The 13,437-nt window shown below is 38.6% G+C and overlaps 1 protein-coding gene across 3 annotated transcripts in view; it reads right to left on the minus strand.

Annotated features, from left to right (window-relative positions):
- The window catches only part of cad (carbamoyl-phosphate synthetase 2, aspartate transcarbamylase, and dihydroorotase), a 61,662-nt gene that overhangs the window by 27,394 nt on the left and 20,831 nt on the right, over positions 1 to 13,437 (minus strand). For all 3 annotated transcript variants that reach the window (XM_042332928.1, XM_042332927.1, XM_042332929.1), the window contains exons 8-21: positions 13,298 to 13,410; positions 11,984 to 12,138; positions 10,994 to 11,125; positions 9,531 to 9,764; positions 8,904 to 9,125; positions 7,931 to 8,119; positions 7,254 to 7,378; positions 6,322 to 6,455; positions 5,386 to 5,498; positions 4,605 to 4,855; positions 3,737 to 3,983; positions 2,174 to 2,272; positions 1,038 to 1,262; positions 416 to 598 (exon numbers count right to left, since the gene is read on the minus strand). In XM_042332928.1, the coding sequence (XP_042188862.1) occupies positions 416 to 598; positions 1,038 to 1,262; positions 2,174 to 2,272; positions 3,737 to 3,983; positions 4,605 to 4,855; positions 5,386 to 5,498; positions 6,322 to 6,455; positions 7,254 to 7,378; positions 7,931 to 8,119; positions 8,904 to 9,125; positions 9,531 to 9,764; positions 10,994 to 11,125; positions 11,984 to 12,138; positions 13,298 to 13,410 (2,422 nt within the window). The remainder of the gene's footprint in view (positions 1 to 415; positions 599 to 1,037; positions 1,263 to 2,173; positions 2,273 to 3,736; positions 3,984 to 4,604; positions 4,856 to 5,385; positions 5,499 to 6,321; positions 6,456 to 7,253; positions 7,379 to 7,930; positions 8,120 to 8,903; positions 9,126 to 9,530; positions 9,765 to 10,993; positions 11,126 to 11,983; positions 12,139 to 13,297; positions 13,411 to 13,437) is intronic.

Raw genomic sequence — 13,437 nt, forward strand, 5'->3', positions numbered from 1 at the left:
GATTCCAACCCTGTGCTCATCCAAATTCCACCTACAAGCACTTTCCAGCAGAGGTCACTGGATAGTTAAGATTTGGAACCAGGAAGGGAGGGGATAATAGAAGGAAAGAGACAAAGGATAATTTGGTCACTTAATCCAGCACTATTTGTGAGACACTGCTGTGCGCAATTGGCTACCTCATTTCACGCACAAAATATACAGTCAATTCACTGTTTGGCTATCCAAATTCAATTTTAAACCATAACCCAATATTTGACAAGGAGTGACTACATACAAGGGTTGAAATTCTACCTATTTTTAATTTACTTGGACTATTTAGCTTAAAAAATTTAAGATTGCGCAAAACCGTGGTACAGAACTGGTTCACCACAAAACAGTATTAAAATAATTTTAAAGACCATGAAAAATCTTTCACCTTTGCCTCTTGTATGAATTTGGAGATGACAACTGGGTGCTCCTTTGAAACAGCCACTGCGCTACTGAGGAACTTCTCCAGATCATTGTCCGAGTAAGCAACGTTCATGGCGACTCCACTCAGAACGTACGAGGGACGAACCAGACATGGATAGTCAACTTTGCTGCAAAACTGCTTGGAGGACTGTGGAAAAAGTCAACAAACTGTTCACTTGTAACATTCAGGAATGTAGAGGATTGTAAAGGATCACCTACACAGATCTAAAGCTTGAAAAAAATACTGCACGATACCATACCCTTCAGATAATAGTCTTGTTTAAGTGAAGAACCTTTCAAAATATACAGTCAATTCACTTTACAGTATATACAGTGGAGGGCAGGCAGGGTAAGGGTAGGATGGTGACCAAAGGCATGGTCGAAGAGGAGTCTTGAGACGGGCCTAGAAGGAGGTAAGGGAGGGAGTGAGGCGAAGGGACTGTGGGATGGAGTTCTGGAATGTGGGGACGGAGATGGTGGGGTGGGAGAGGCTGGAGCCCGCTGAGTGAACATGTCTATATGGAATTAGCAGAGAAAGTCTATACAACAAAGTCAGTCGTGACTTGTTTATAATAAATGACACACACCTCGGAGTCTGACAGCTCCTTCCAGAGGGGTTGGCTGATACCGATCGAATCCAACATTCGCGAGAACTTGAAGCGATTTTCAGCAGAGTCAATGGACTCTGGTGATGTTCCCAGGATTCGGCACTGTTGTCGATGCAGGGCCATGGCAATATTGTTTGGCAACTGGCCACCCATAGACAAGATTATACCCTCTGGGTTTTCCAGTTCATAAATATCCATCACAATCTGAACGCAAGAAAAACACAGCAATATTAAGGTAACATCATTAAGGTTAAAGTAACCCTGAATGACCAACAAAATATTTACAAATACAAAAATAAAACATCGCATCCCCTTCCACTCCCAAACATAAAATCACCTTTCCTTCAATTCTGTGGATATCTCCCCTGAAACCACTCTGCAGACTGGTACCAATAATGTGAGCTTATGCAATCTCCCCTTCTCTGCTGTTAACTCATCAACCAAGGAGACAGTAGGGATACTACAGTTTTCCTCAGTACTCAAGGTTAAGATGGGGCAATTTCTCAATGTTCAAGTTGGCTACATTGGTAGCACTCTCGCCTCTGATTCAGAAAGTTGTGGGGTTCAAATCCCATTGCTGAGAATTTGAGCTAAACTGACACATCAATGGGGTGGTGAGGGAATGCTGCATGTCAGAGGTGCTGGCCTTCAGATAAAACGCTAAACTAAAGTCCTGTCCATTCTGCCTTTTTAGGTGGACATTAAAGATCCCATGACACTTTCCAAAAAGAAAAGGGAGTTATTCCCTTCAGGGTTTATATTCTCCATATAAAAAATGGTCATCCATTTATTGGCTATTTGTTCTGGCTTTACCTGGCTTTCTCACATGAATTCCTCTAAAGGGGCTCGCTTGACAGTTATCAGAAACATTGGTCCATTTCTCCATCCTAACAGGGTTACTGAGGTAAAACTCTAGTATCCTGACTGTCAACTTGGTTGAGATTGATTAGCAGCAGAGAAGGGGGAATTAAACAGACATTTCTGGTCTGTATTTCTCAAATACTCTATGCCAATTTTTAGAAAACTTCTCATTTTATAAACAAGTTAAAAAGCTAATTTGGTCCACAAGTTAAAAGATACAGGCGATAGGTTTGTTCCACTCAAAAGTTCCTTACCTCAAATGAAATCTCTTCGAAATAGAGTCGGTCACACATGTCGTAATCTGTACTGACCGTTTCAGGGTTATAATTCACCATGATAGTTTTATAGCCCATCTGTAAGCAAAAAACAATGAATGCCATTACAGTTTCCAAGAGCAATAAACAGTATACAAATTGGGCTCATTATTACAATTTTAATTCTAAGTCCAGTGTACCATTGGAAAACGATAGGAATTAAAGTTAAATCATCCCAATACCATAAAAGATTGATGATCTCTACAGACAGAATGGTTAGCAAATAGAAACAGATAAACCCAAATTGAGAAACAATGATGTATATGGAATGCTTGTTTTCATTTTGAATTACTTTAAGATAGTAAGCAGGAAACTCACAACAACAGTCACAACAATTATACTCAGTTGGGACAGGTATTGAGCACATTCTGCATCTCAATCGCACTCCATTATTGAGATTTATAAACTTTCCATCCAGAATGGGCAAGAACTGTTTTTTAATTTAAACCCTCAAATATTAACTATGTAGTGAGATGGCAGGTTAATATGAATATAATAGCATCAGCGATTAATGTGCATCAAAGCATTGATGCATACCCAAACAGATTTAATCTCATCAATTGAATACACAGAACAATGAGACTTTAAAACCAATGCACAAATTCATCTCTATAGAAGATGTTGCAACTTGCAAGCTTTTGAGGTGCAAGTGATTGCCTAAAAGAAAAATAATACATTAGAATATACAGCACAGAAACAGGCCATTCGGTCCAACTGGTTTATGCCGGTGTTTATGATCCACATGAGCCTCCTCCTGCCCTTCCTCAACTAAGTCTTCAAGCATAACCTTCTATTCCTTTCTCCCTCATGTACCTATCTAGCTTTCCCTTAAGTACATCTATGCTATTTGCCTCAACAACTCCTTGTGGTAGCATGTTCCACATTCCCACTGCTCTCTGTGTGAAGACATTTCTTCTAACTTCCTATTTGATCTATTTGTGACTATTTTATATTCATGGTCCCTGGTTTTGGTCTCCCCCACAAGTGGAAACATTTTTCCTATGTATACCATGTGTTTGTGTGTGTGTGTGTATATAAAAAATAAAAAAATAGTTTTTTTTAATCTTCTGGCCAGCAAGAAACTTGTAATAAATGCTTCGCATTTTGCTCTGATAAAAAAATGTGAAGAATAAAACATTACACTAACTTAAATATCTGAACAAAAAGAGGAGATATAATTATGCTCCATCAACTCCACTATCTAGATTACACGGTTGCATTTTGAAGAATCACCTCAATATTATGCATTAAACGCATTCCCAAACTACAGTCCTTTAAAAGATATCTATCATACACATTTTTAAAAAAGTCACTCACTCCTTGGCTGTTTGTGGGACACTGCTGTGTGCAATATTTGCTGTGTCTCGATCACAAAAAATACAGTCAAACCACTTTATAGTATATTCTGTGAAACGCTTTGAGACGTCTGGATGACATGATAAGGCGCTACATCAAATGCAAGAATTATTATTTTATACTAATAAAGAAGCTTTACAAACTTACCTTGCGCAACTCTCGGATACACCCAACAGCACACCAGTCAAACTCTACACTACTTCCAATTCTGTATACTCCGGAACCAATCACCATCACATGAGATTTGGTAAATTCCAGGTCATGCACGTCACCATTGTAGGTCAAATAGAGATAGTTGGTTTGGGCAGGCCATTCAGCTGCGACCGTATCAATCTGCTTCACTACTGGAAGGATTTTCCACTCCTGTCGCAAGCGTCTCACTGCCAGTTCAGTACTAATGAAAAATAAGCAAACAAACACCCAATGAAATACACCGAACCACTACTCTTTAAATGCAAGCTTTGCAGGGCATATCCATTCAAGTCTCTAGTCTAAGATTCTTCACATTTCCTTTCTTGCAAATAACTCTTTCAAAAAGCAAATATTGAAATTCAACTATGTTCTGGCTAGACAAGCACTACTTACATACCTGCACACATTTTAGTCTAACTTTTCACACATTTAAAAAAAGCACTAGCCGAAATCAGCAGCTGTACTTGTAAATAAATTGGTAATACAAAACGTGCAGACAAACAATGAGGTGTAATTGTTACATAAGTGATGCAATCAATGCAGCCTTTAGAACTTAAAGAAACAACATTTCATACAACTTATCCTGAACTTCCCCTCCTCAGACTTTCAGAGTCCCAGAAGGATCAGAGATAAAGAATTAAAGGACTCCATGAGATAGCAATCTGGAAAAACGTCTTGTTACCTGCTCTACTCAGTTGCATAAAAATAATGCACAAGTCGTGCAAATTCATTCAAAAAGAACTATTACTATAACATTTTACAATGTGTACAGGAAACAATTTGCACTGTTAAAATTTAGCACGAATGTCCCAAAATGGTTTACCTCTGTATGGCCATTGCTATCTGTTTATCAGAGAATCCAAGCCGTTTAGCTTTCAGGAGAACGTCGCGAGGTATTGTAGCTACATCCTGCATGTACATCTCTAGTGTCAGGACATGGTCGGCAATGTTCTTCATCTTGTTAAGAAACCACTGATTGATTTTGGTCAATTCATATAGGCGTTCAATTGAATAACCTGCCCTCATGGCTGCTGCAAGAACAAAGATCCTCTTATCTGTTGGAGTTTGCAGTTCCTAAGAAACAGAATTTAGAGAGGTTCATTAGAAAGCTATAGATGAAGAAGATCCTGGGCCTATTTAATCTCATTCTTCCAGGATACCCACCTCACCGCCTTTTGATTAAAACAGCAAGCAATTTTCCTATGTAAGATATCAAAAAGTTCAGAATGTTAAAGTTTACGTAAGAATATAAGTTAACAAACTGGGAAACGTTTGGACCATTAATCTTTTAGTGAATTACTGCACATGTCCACAGTGAAATCAAGCTGGTAACTGGATCATAATACTCATTCTGGGGAAAAAAACTGAATGATCTTCTGTGGTAATTCTAGTTTGTATTAGTAGGGATGGGGGCAAAGTTGTTTCATCTGAACTTTAGAGGAACTCTCATCCTTTTATGCCTATCACAGAATCAATGAAAGCCAACATCCAACTTTTCCCACCCAGATCCTCACTTACAATTATTTGTGTTGTCTTCATTGAAATTGGTAAATTTGGAGCTGGTAAACTGTTGGGTATTTGAGATGAAATAACGTCCAACTTACATCATCAGAAGCTGGCTTCAATGTATGGTCAAACCCCACACAGTTTTCATCAACCATTCTCAGTGCCTTCTGGAAAGCTTCTTCGAAACTACGACCAATAGCCATCACTTCTCCTGTTTTGAAACAGATAGTTAAAACTAAATAGAAAATGATGAGTGCATGTAAACATGCATTAAAGACAAGTAATCTTTAATAGTTATCTTTAAATGAAATATTCCAGACTTTGGCAATGGTTTTATCTTTGAATTCATGCAAAACTCTCTCCACATAACTAAACATTTAAGTTGAGCAGCCATCTGACAGTATCAATTCTCCTGCAATTAGTGAGCTGGGAATGAGAGTATGAGATCTTACTATTTAGGTACGGTTCCAGCAATTCCCCGCTCAGTACTTATATAATTCTTGCATTTGATATAGCGCCTTATCACGTCTTCGAGACGTCTCAAAGCGCTTCACAGAACATACTGGAAAGTGAATTGACTGTATATTTTGTGGGCAAAACGCAGCAGCCAATGCACACAGCAGTGTCCCACAAACAGTCATGGATTGAGTGTCCAAATTATTATTATTTATTTTTGGAGGGATTATTACTCCCAGAAAAGCGATCCGCCAATTGACTAACAACCGGGTTTCTACTTACTGCTTGGTAAACAGAGGCGTGTGGAGTAAGGAAACTTGCCTGTTTCCCTCTGCCGGGAATCGAACACAGGTACTCTCGGTTGTGAGGCAAGTGCTCTAACTACTAAGCTACAGGACTCCACATGAACTTCAGCACACCATGTGAGACACAAAATCTGCTGAGACACAAACCTAAGTACCAAAACATCTCTGGGACTTAAAGCAAGACCGGGAAGTCAGCAGGCTGAACTACTACTGTGTTGTATATATCTATGGTTTCAATATGAAAGGTAGTTATTGTAGTTGTACAGCACTTACCAACACTCTTCATGGAACTTCCAATCTTGGTGCTAACACGTAAAAACTTGCTGAGATCCCAACGTGGTACTTTCACTACACAGTAATCCAGACTAGGCTCAAAGTTTGCCGTTGTGGAATTAGTCACAGAGTTTCTAAAACAATTAAAGAGTACAGGTTCAACAAAGTTTCCACAACATCTATGCAAACAGAAGGACTGTGTGAAATGATTATTTTCTGCTGAAGAGTGAAGGAAGGAATGTTTGAACACCAGTGTACATTGGAACAGCATATTTATCTGGGCTGTAGAGGAAGAAAATATGCATCAGCACCTGCCTGATACTCAAGACTATGCCACAGATTTCACCTCAACAGAGAAGCACATTGATTTAACTCTGGACACACTTCAATACAGGACTTTTAAGACTGCTACAAAATAATTTTCCCGACATCTTGGTGAGTTTATTCCACATGCCTTTCTACACATTTATGATACAAACAAAATACTTAAAAGTTGACTTTCAAAGTATACAATTATAAAAAGTTTAATATATCAATATATAATTGGAGCTGAATAAAAAATGTGGCAAACACACACAAATCAAGGCTGGGAGCTATAAATGCAACCTTGAAGCAATTTGTTATGGCTAAAACAGAATCAGCCAAACTGAACAGCAAGAAGTAATTGCCGATGATCACTTAAAATTAGGTTTATTGTAATAGCTCTCATACATTGCTGCTCTCTAACCACAAGGAATAAAAAAAATCCACTTTATTTCATTTAACGATAGTTTATCCCAGGTGTAGGTGTAGGCAACAAACCATAGTGCTGTAAGACGGTTCCTGCGATAACGTATTCTTTAATTCAAGTGACTTGATATTTTGTAGCTCAAACATGCATGTGCTATTCAACAAAAAAAACTATTTCAAGAAATATCCCAAAATATATTTACCTTAGTACAGGTAAAGGGATACCAAGGGCCAATTTAGCTGCAACATAGGCCAGTGGATAACCAGTTGCTTTGCTTGCCAAAGCTGAACTTCTGGAAAGACGAGCGTTCACCTCAATAATATAATACTGGAAAGGGGAAAATAATGCAAATACTTAATGATATTTCATTGCCCAAAACTACAAAGGAAATCACATTGCGAACATATCTGTAACTTATCCAGCAGATATTAACATTACAATATTCCTCTAGTATTTTAATGAGACCATTGTTTTCTTAGAAAATCAACAGAAACATTTTGGTTGCATTATACTTCTATAATAGTCCATCAACCCTAACCTTTAAAACTATTATAAGTGTCAACTTTTTTTTACAGGTTTCTGACCCCTATAATCCCAGATATTATGTAAAGTCATGCTGTCTGAAAAGTGTAGCTGGTTATTACCAATAAAGCAAGTGAACATCACTGTATTCAATGCTAATATTAATAGAATGGACAGCCTCCAACTTAGCAAATTAAGGCAACAATATTCAAAAGCAATAAAATCACGTCAAGAACAGTAAGCGTTCACTGACCAAATAATGAATTTATACTAAAATATCACCCAATTGATTAAATAGGAATGATGGATAAGTTACCATTAAATGTTTCTCAAGAATATCAGAGAGCTGATTAATACCTGTTCAGATTCAGGGCTCAGTGCATACTGAATGTTGCACTCTCCCACAATACCCAAGTGTCGCACCACTTTGATGGCAGTGGTTCTCAGCATATTATACTCCTTGTCATTCAGAGTCTGACTCGGTGCAACAACTATCGATTCTCCTGTGTGGATTCCCAATGGATCTATGTTTTCCATGTTACAAACCTGTAAACAACAAGTTGCATTTATAGAGCCTTTCACAAAGGATAACATCTGAGCACACAATTACAAGTAATTATGCTGCTTATATGATTTTGCCAAAACCATTTGAAGTGCTAGGATAAAGCTTCCCTGATGGCTCAGGTTGGAATGCCACTAATTGATGCGGAGCCATTCAAAACTGGAATGTCCGAGATTCTGTACCGAGTTGGCGGATCTCAGGTAGGCTGGCGTTAGACATGCCATCATTGACCTCAGTATCTCTGGGCTCGGGGGTGGAGAGAAACATGCCAGGGTTTCTGGGTTGAATCACTGTTCATTGACAGCTGTTGAAAAGGTATATAGATAACATGGACATCAAATGAGGTCACAATTACTCTTAGTTGTGAAGCTCCTGAGAGCGGGAGGGAGCTTCACAACAAAACCTAACTGTGTCCTCTTTTGATGTCCATGATACCTATTGTACTTCCCCTCACCCCAACCCTCACTCCAAGAAAGCAGCTTGCTAATGCTTGCTTCTTGAGAGAACGGATCAACTTAGGAACTGGACTAGGCCATTCGGCTCATCAAGCCTGTCCGTCCGGTTTTGAAGATCGCGGTCGATCTGCAACTCAATGGCACTTAAGACAAGGTTGTGAAGGGCTGACAGTACCCACAAAAATAATGTTTGCATCAGTCGACACCTTCAGGAAATATGGGGAGAAAATTAGAGGGAAGAAAAAAAACATGAAAGAGGCAACCATTTCATATGTAAAGAGAGGACCTTCAGGGCCGGGGTATGCAAACTTACTGTGATACAATTATCATAGGCATCTCTGACAACTTCATATTCTATCTCCTTCCAGCCTTTCAAAGACTTGTCAATCAGAACCTGAGATGTGTGTGTAAATGCCTGTGTCACCAAGGTCCCCAACTCCTCTTTGTTATCAGCAAATCCTGATCCAAGCCCACCCAGCGCAAAGGCTGCGCGGATCAAAACAGGGTAACCCAGTCGTTCTGCTGCGGCTTGGGCCTGTAGTAAATAAAAACAGGTTTAATACATTTTAGTTATATCTAGCAACTACCCATGACATCATCCAAAGTGAGTGAAATATATCACAGGGTGATACACAGTATTTTGTAGTAAAAGGATTGCTTTCTAGCATTTAACACATGAGGTTTTCGCTTTAATCAAGCTGCACACTGAAGTATGGTATAATGTTTCAAAGCATGTTCACTTATATTTTCGGTGTGGACCCCAATATTTATTTATAGAAATTTAAACTGTGCTAAAATATCTTGCAATTTAGGCTTATTATTTTGCCTACTGCATTTTTTATGAACAGTATTACTAAATTCATTCCAGTATTGTGCACAATTTCTAAGAAGTGAAATACCACAGTTCAAGCAGAGTTGCCTCGTAAACTGATATCTTTACCTGCTCCAATGAGAACACAGCTTCACTGGGTGCAACATGTTCATTAATCTCTGCCATTTTCTCCACAAATTTTTTTCTGTCTTCTGTCATCTCAATAGAAGAGACTGGGGTTCCCAGGACCCTCACATTATACTTCTCAAAAATCCTTTGCTTTTTAAGTTCTACTCCACAGTTCAGTGCAGTCTGGCCTCCAAAAGTCAACAGGATTCCATCTGGACGCTCATTCTGAATGACCTAGATAAATAGGATTAAAATAAATTAATGTTAACAATATATAACCTCAAAAAGCACATAAAGGTCAATACATTTGCAAAATAGCCCCTTTATTAACCATAAAATAACATTTTCAGAGGACAATCAACAATTATAATATAATAATCCTTACTTTTGATATAGCCATATCACGCTGTTGAGACATCTCAAAACGCTTCACAGAATATACTGTAAAGTTGATTGACAGTAGGCAATTGCGCACTGTCCCACAAACAATTATGGAGTGAGTGACCAATTTTTTTTTCCGGGGGAGGTGGGGGAATTATTACCTCCAGAAAGTGATCTGCCAATCAACTAACAACCGGTTTTCTACTTCGCCCCACCCAGGAATCAAACCCGGGTCCTCTCGCTTCTGAGGTGAGCGCTCTAACCACTTAGGCTATGGGACTCCACGACTGGAATGGTTTACCAGTAAGAACAAGATGATGGACCCATTTAAGTGAGGGCCTAATGCAGCAATAGCAAAATGGCATGGTGGGTATTTTGGAGGGATAAAATGATCCAAAGGGACCTTTTTAGTTAAGTCAACCAGATTTCTGATACATACCGAGCTGGGACGCATCAAACAGTGTTTCATGCATCCCAAACACAGATGAAACACTCTTTAGCTGGCATCTGAATCACTTTTCTAGTTACTATGCTCAAATAAGAGCACAATTTGGGAAGCTATTTTTCTAATACAATTATATGCGGCTTAGCAATTTTAAACTAAGCAAGCACAGTGTATTGAAATAAAACCAAGCTAAAGGAAAACATGAGCTAGCCTTCGGTAAATTTCAGTCATAAAGATCTCTGTAAAGGCAGTTATAATCCATGTTACCTTCATTGGCCAGCAAGGAGACATTTGAAGATTTGCTTCACTATACAACAGAAATGAATAGATAAGACAAACTACTTCAACTTGATCACTTAATTGGAAACACTGATAGCCAACAAAGGCCTTAAGCTATAGATTCATGCAGCAATGGCATTTTGGTGAACTGGTTTTGTTGACATTGCAGCTCGATCCATTACAACCACTGATGCAAATCTTAAGGTCACTGAGTAAAAAAGGAGAATCTTTCAATTCCTCTGCAGACAAAAATGACACTAAAGAGCAACACAAGCATACAAATTTCAAATTTTCATTGCGGCAGCTGAAACTTACACAACAATAGATAGATGCTAATTGTCAGCTAGTGCTACTATACCTGTGTCACATATTCCAGGGTAATGGGTAGAAAGTACACTTTGTCTGCGAGTCCTTTTGATGTTTGTACTGTTGCAATGTTCGGATTGATGAGCACTGACTGAACATTCTCTTCTTTCAGAGCTTTTATAGCCTAACAAATAATTGAAAAAAAATCAGGTATAAAATCATCAAGAATTACACAAACACTTTAACCCCATTTTAAAATGGTGCTTTAGGTGGGACGAGTGACATGTGCGGAAACCCATCATCATGCCTAAAACCAAACTGAACGTTCCATACATATATGCAACCCACACATGGAAATTTCCCTGTGCCTGGACTGGAATACACGCTCTCCGTGGAGGAAGGTACCTTGCTTATCTAATTCTAGTAAGTATTAGCCATAGGTTTGTAAGAGGCCTGCAGAGTTGTAATGGGGTACTGCTGGTTTTACCAGCTAAAACAGCATATCAAGAGCACTGTCTGGTACGCTTCAAACTCTTGTCCAGCTAGGACCAATGTACCCGTTAGAGCTTTGGGTTGTAAGGTTGAGTAGGAAGGGAGTTGAGTAGGAAGGGTCCTCCCCCCAGTCACTAGACTACCCAACAAAATCTTACAAAGAGCTAGGCTGGCCCAAAGAATTCCATTTTACATAGATGGTGGCTCTTTTTTAACTGAGTCACCTACTAGTAGTTTTAAAATCAGCTTATTTGGAAATGGTGTTGGGGGTGGGGGGGGAAATCAAACACAGAGTTTACGCACAGAGTTGATGCAGATTGGGAAGAAAAGTTGCTCCACAATTTGTTAAATGATTGCCTTTGATACAAGACATTATATCATACACCTAGTCACTGTAACTAATGTTTGAGTTTTACTTCACAGTATAATTAGTACTTCAATTCATCACTCTATTATGTTCAGGATGCTTCAGTTTGATGGTCAAAAGATGAAATGTTACCGTTCAATAATAATACCTTTCATTAAGGGTAATTTTAGTCCTCAAACTCACCTGCGAACCAGAGTAGTCAAACTCCCCTGCTTGGCCAATGGACAGCCCGCCTGATCCCAGAATTAGCACCTTATGTGGGCGAATTCTTTGAGATGGTATTTGAGAATCTTCTGTCCCGTTTTTGTAGGAAAGCTGTGAAACAAGTCTTTCCCTGACTAAATAAGACAAGAATTTAATTCTGTTGAGTCACTGCACTAAATATTATTTCTTCACACTATATTTTCATTAGTTACGAGTGGAAATAATTCAAATCTTAAAAAAAACTTTCAAAATGTTACTATTTTAAATCAAAAGTTTTGCAAAAACAGGCACTTTGATTTATAACATACCTTTCACTTNAAAAAAAGCATCTCCAAACGCTTTTGAGAATGAGATTAATTAGAAATGAAATGTTATTACAGCAGCTAAAGCAGCAGTAACCAAATTCTTCTGCTTGCAAATTGTTTGCCCCATTAAACAGCACACAGATGATTGGACAATACATCACATTTCTCTCTGAGCTTTGGAACCCTCGTAAAACCCCAACTCATGGGATAAAAATCTCTACTCACTGGTGATATGAACCTTACATGAAATGAGTTTGAGTAGTTGTAACTCAGTTTCTAATGGACGCGCATATATATTGTTTAATCAGGTCTATACTAGCTGTTGCACATCACGTATATCCACATGGAATTTATTCTATTCAGACCATTCTTGTAATTTATACAACCAACAAGCTCAAAAGATTTGTCCTTTAAGCACCAAAGACACAAGGTACATTGATGCGATAGATCATGTCCAAAAGTGAGCTTTATTCCCTTCTCTTATGAACTCTTCAATACAAAACAGTCGACATCTAAGGAATCCTGTACCTATTCAATATGTTTACTAACTTTTTTTACATTTTTTTTCATAAAGCAGAAATGTACACACTTTTCTAACTGTTTACCCACATGCCGAAGGCTGATTTTCCCCAGCTAACTGGCAGCTAGATCATTGACATCTAACCCAGTCGCACCATGAATAACCAGACCATATTTCTGCCAGCTCTTCAGGTTGATAAAGAGAAGCACCAAAAGAGATGACATGTAAGTAGCTCAGCAAAGCAGCCACAATATTGATGACTTGAGAATTAACACCTTTAAGCCTTGTGTAAGGCAGTTTCTGTTCAGCCAACACAATGTCTGCGAACAAATTATGATTTTCAGAGTTTATACTGGAAGTCAGTTTATTTTTACTTTTGAATTTCAATTCAACAATAGCTCCTTCTCATTGTGTTACAAAGTGCTACAAAACTCAAGCATACTGTCCAGCTCAATCTGAAGCTCTTACCAGTTTTGGCTGTATCACCACCCAGCTTTGCCTCACGCACACACTCTAAAAAGACGTCAAAAAGGTCGACCAGGTCTGTTGGTCCTGCCATATGTTCAGGGTGAAACTGGGCACTGAATGGAATGAAAAAACATTAAGTG

The sequence above is a fragment of the Callorhinchus milii genome, unplaced genomic scaffold (genome assembly GCF_018977255.1).
Source record: "Callorhinchus milii isolate IMCB2004 unplaced genomic scaffold, IMCB_Cmil_1.0 Scaffold3, whole genome shotgun sequence".
NCBI classification, from domain to species: Eukaryota; Metazoa; Chordata; class Chondrichthyes; order Chimaeriformes; family Callorhinchidae; genus Callorhinchus; species Callorhinchus milii.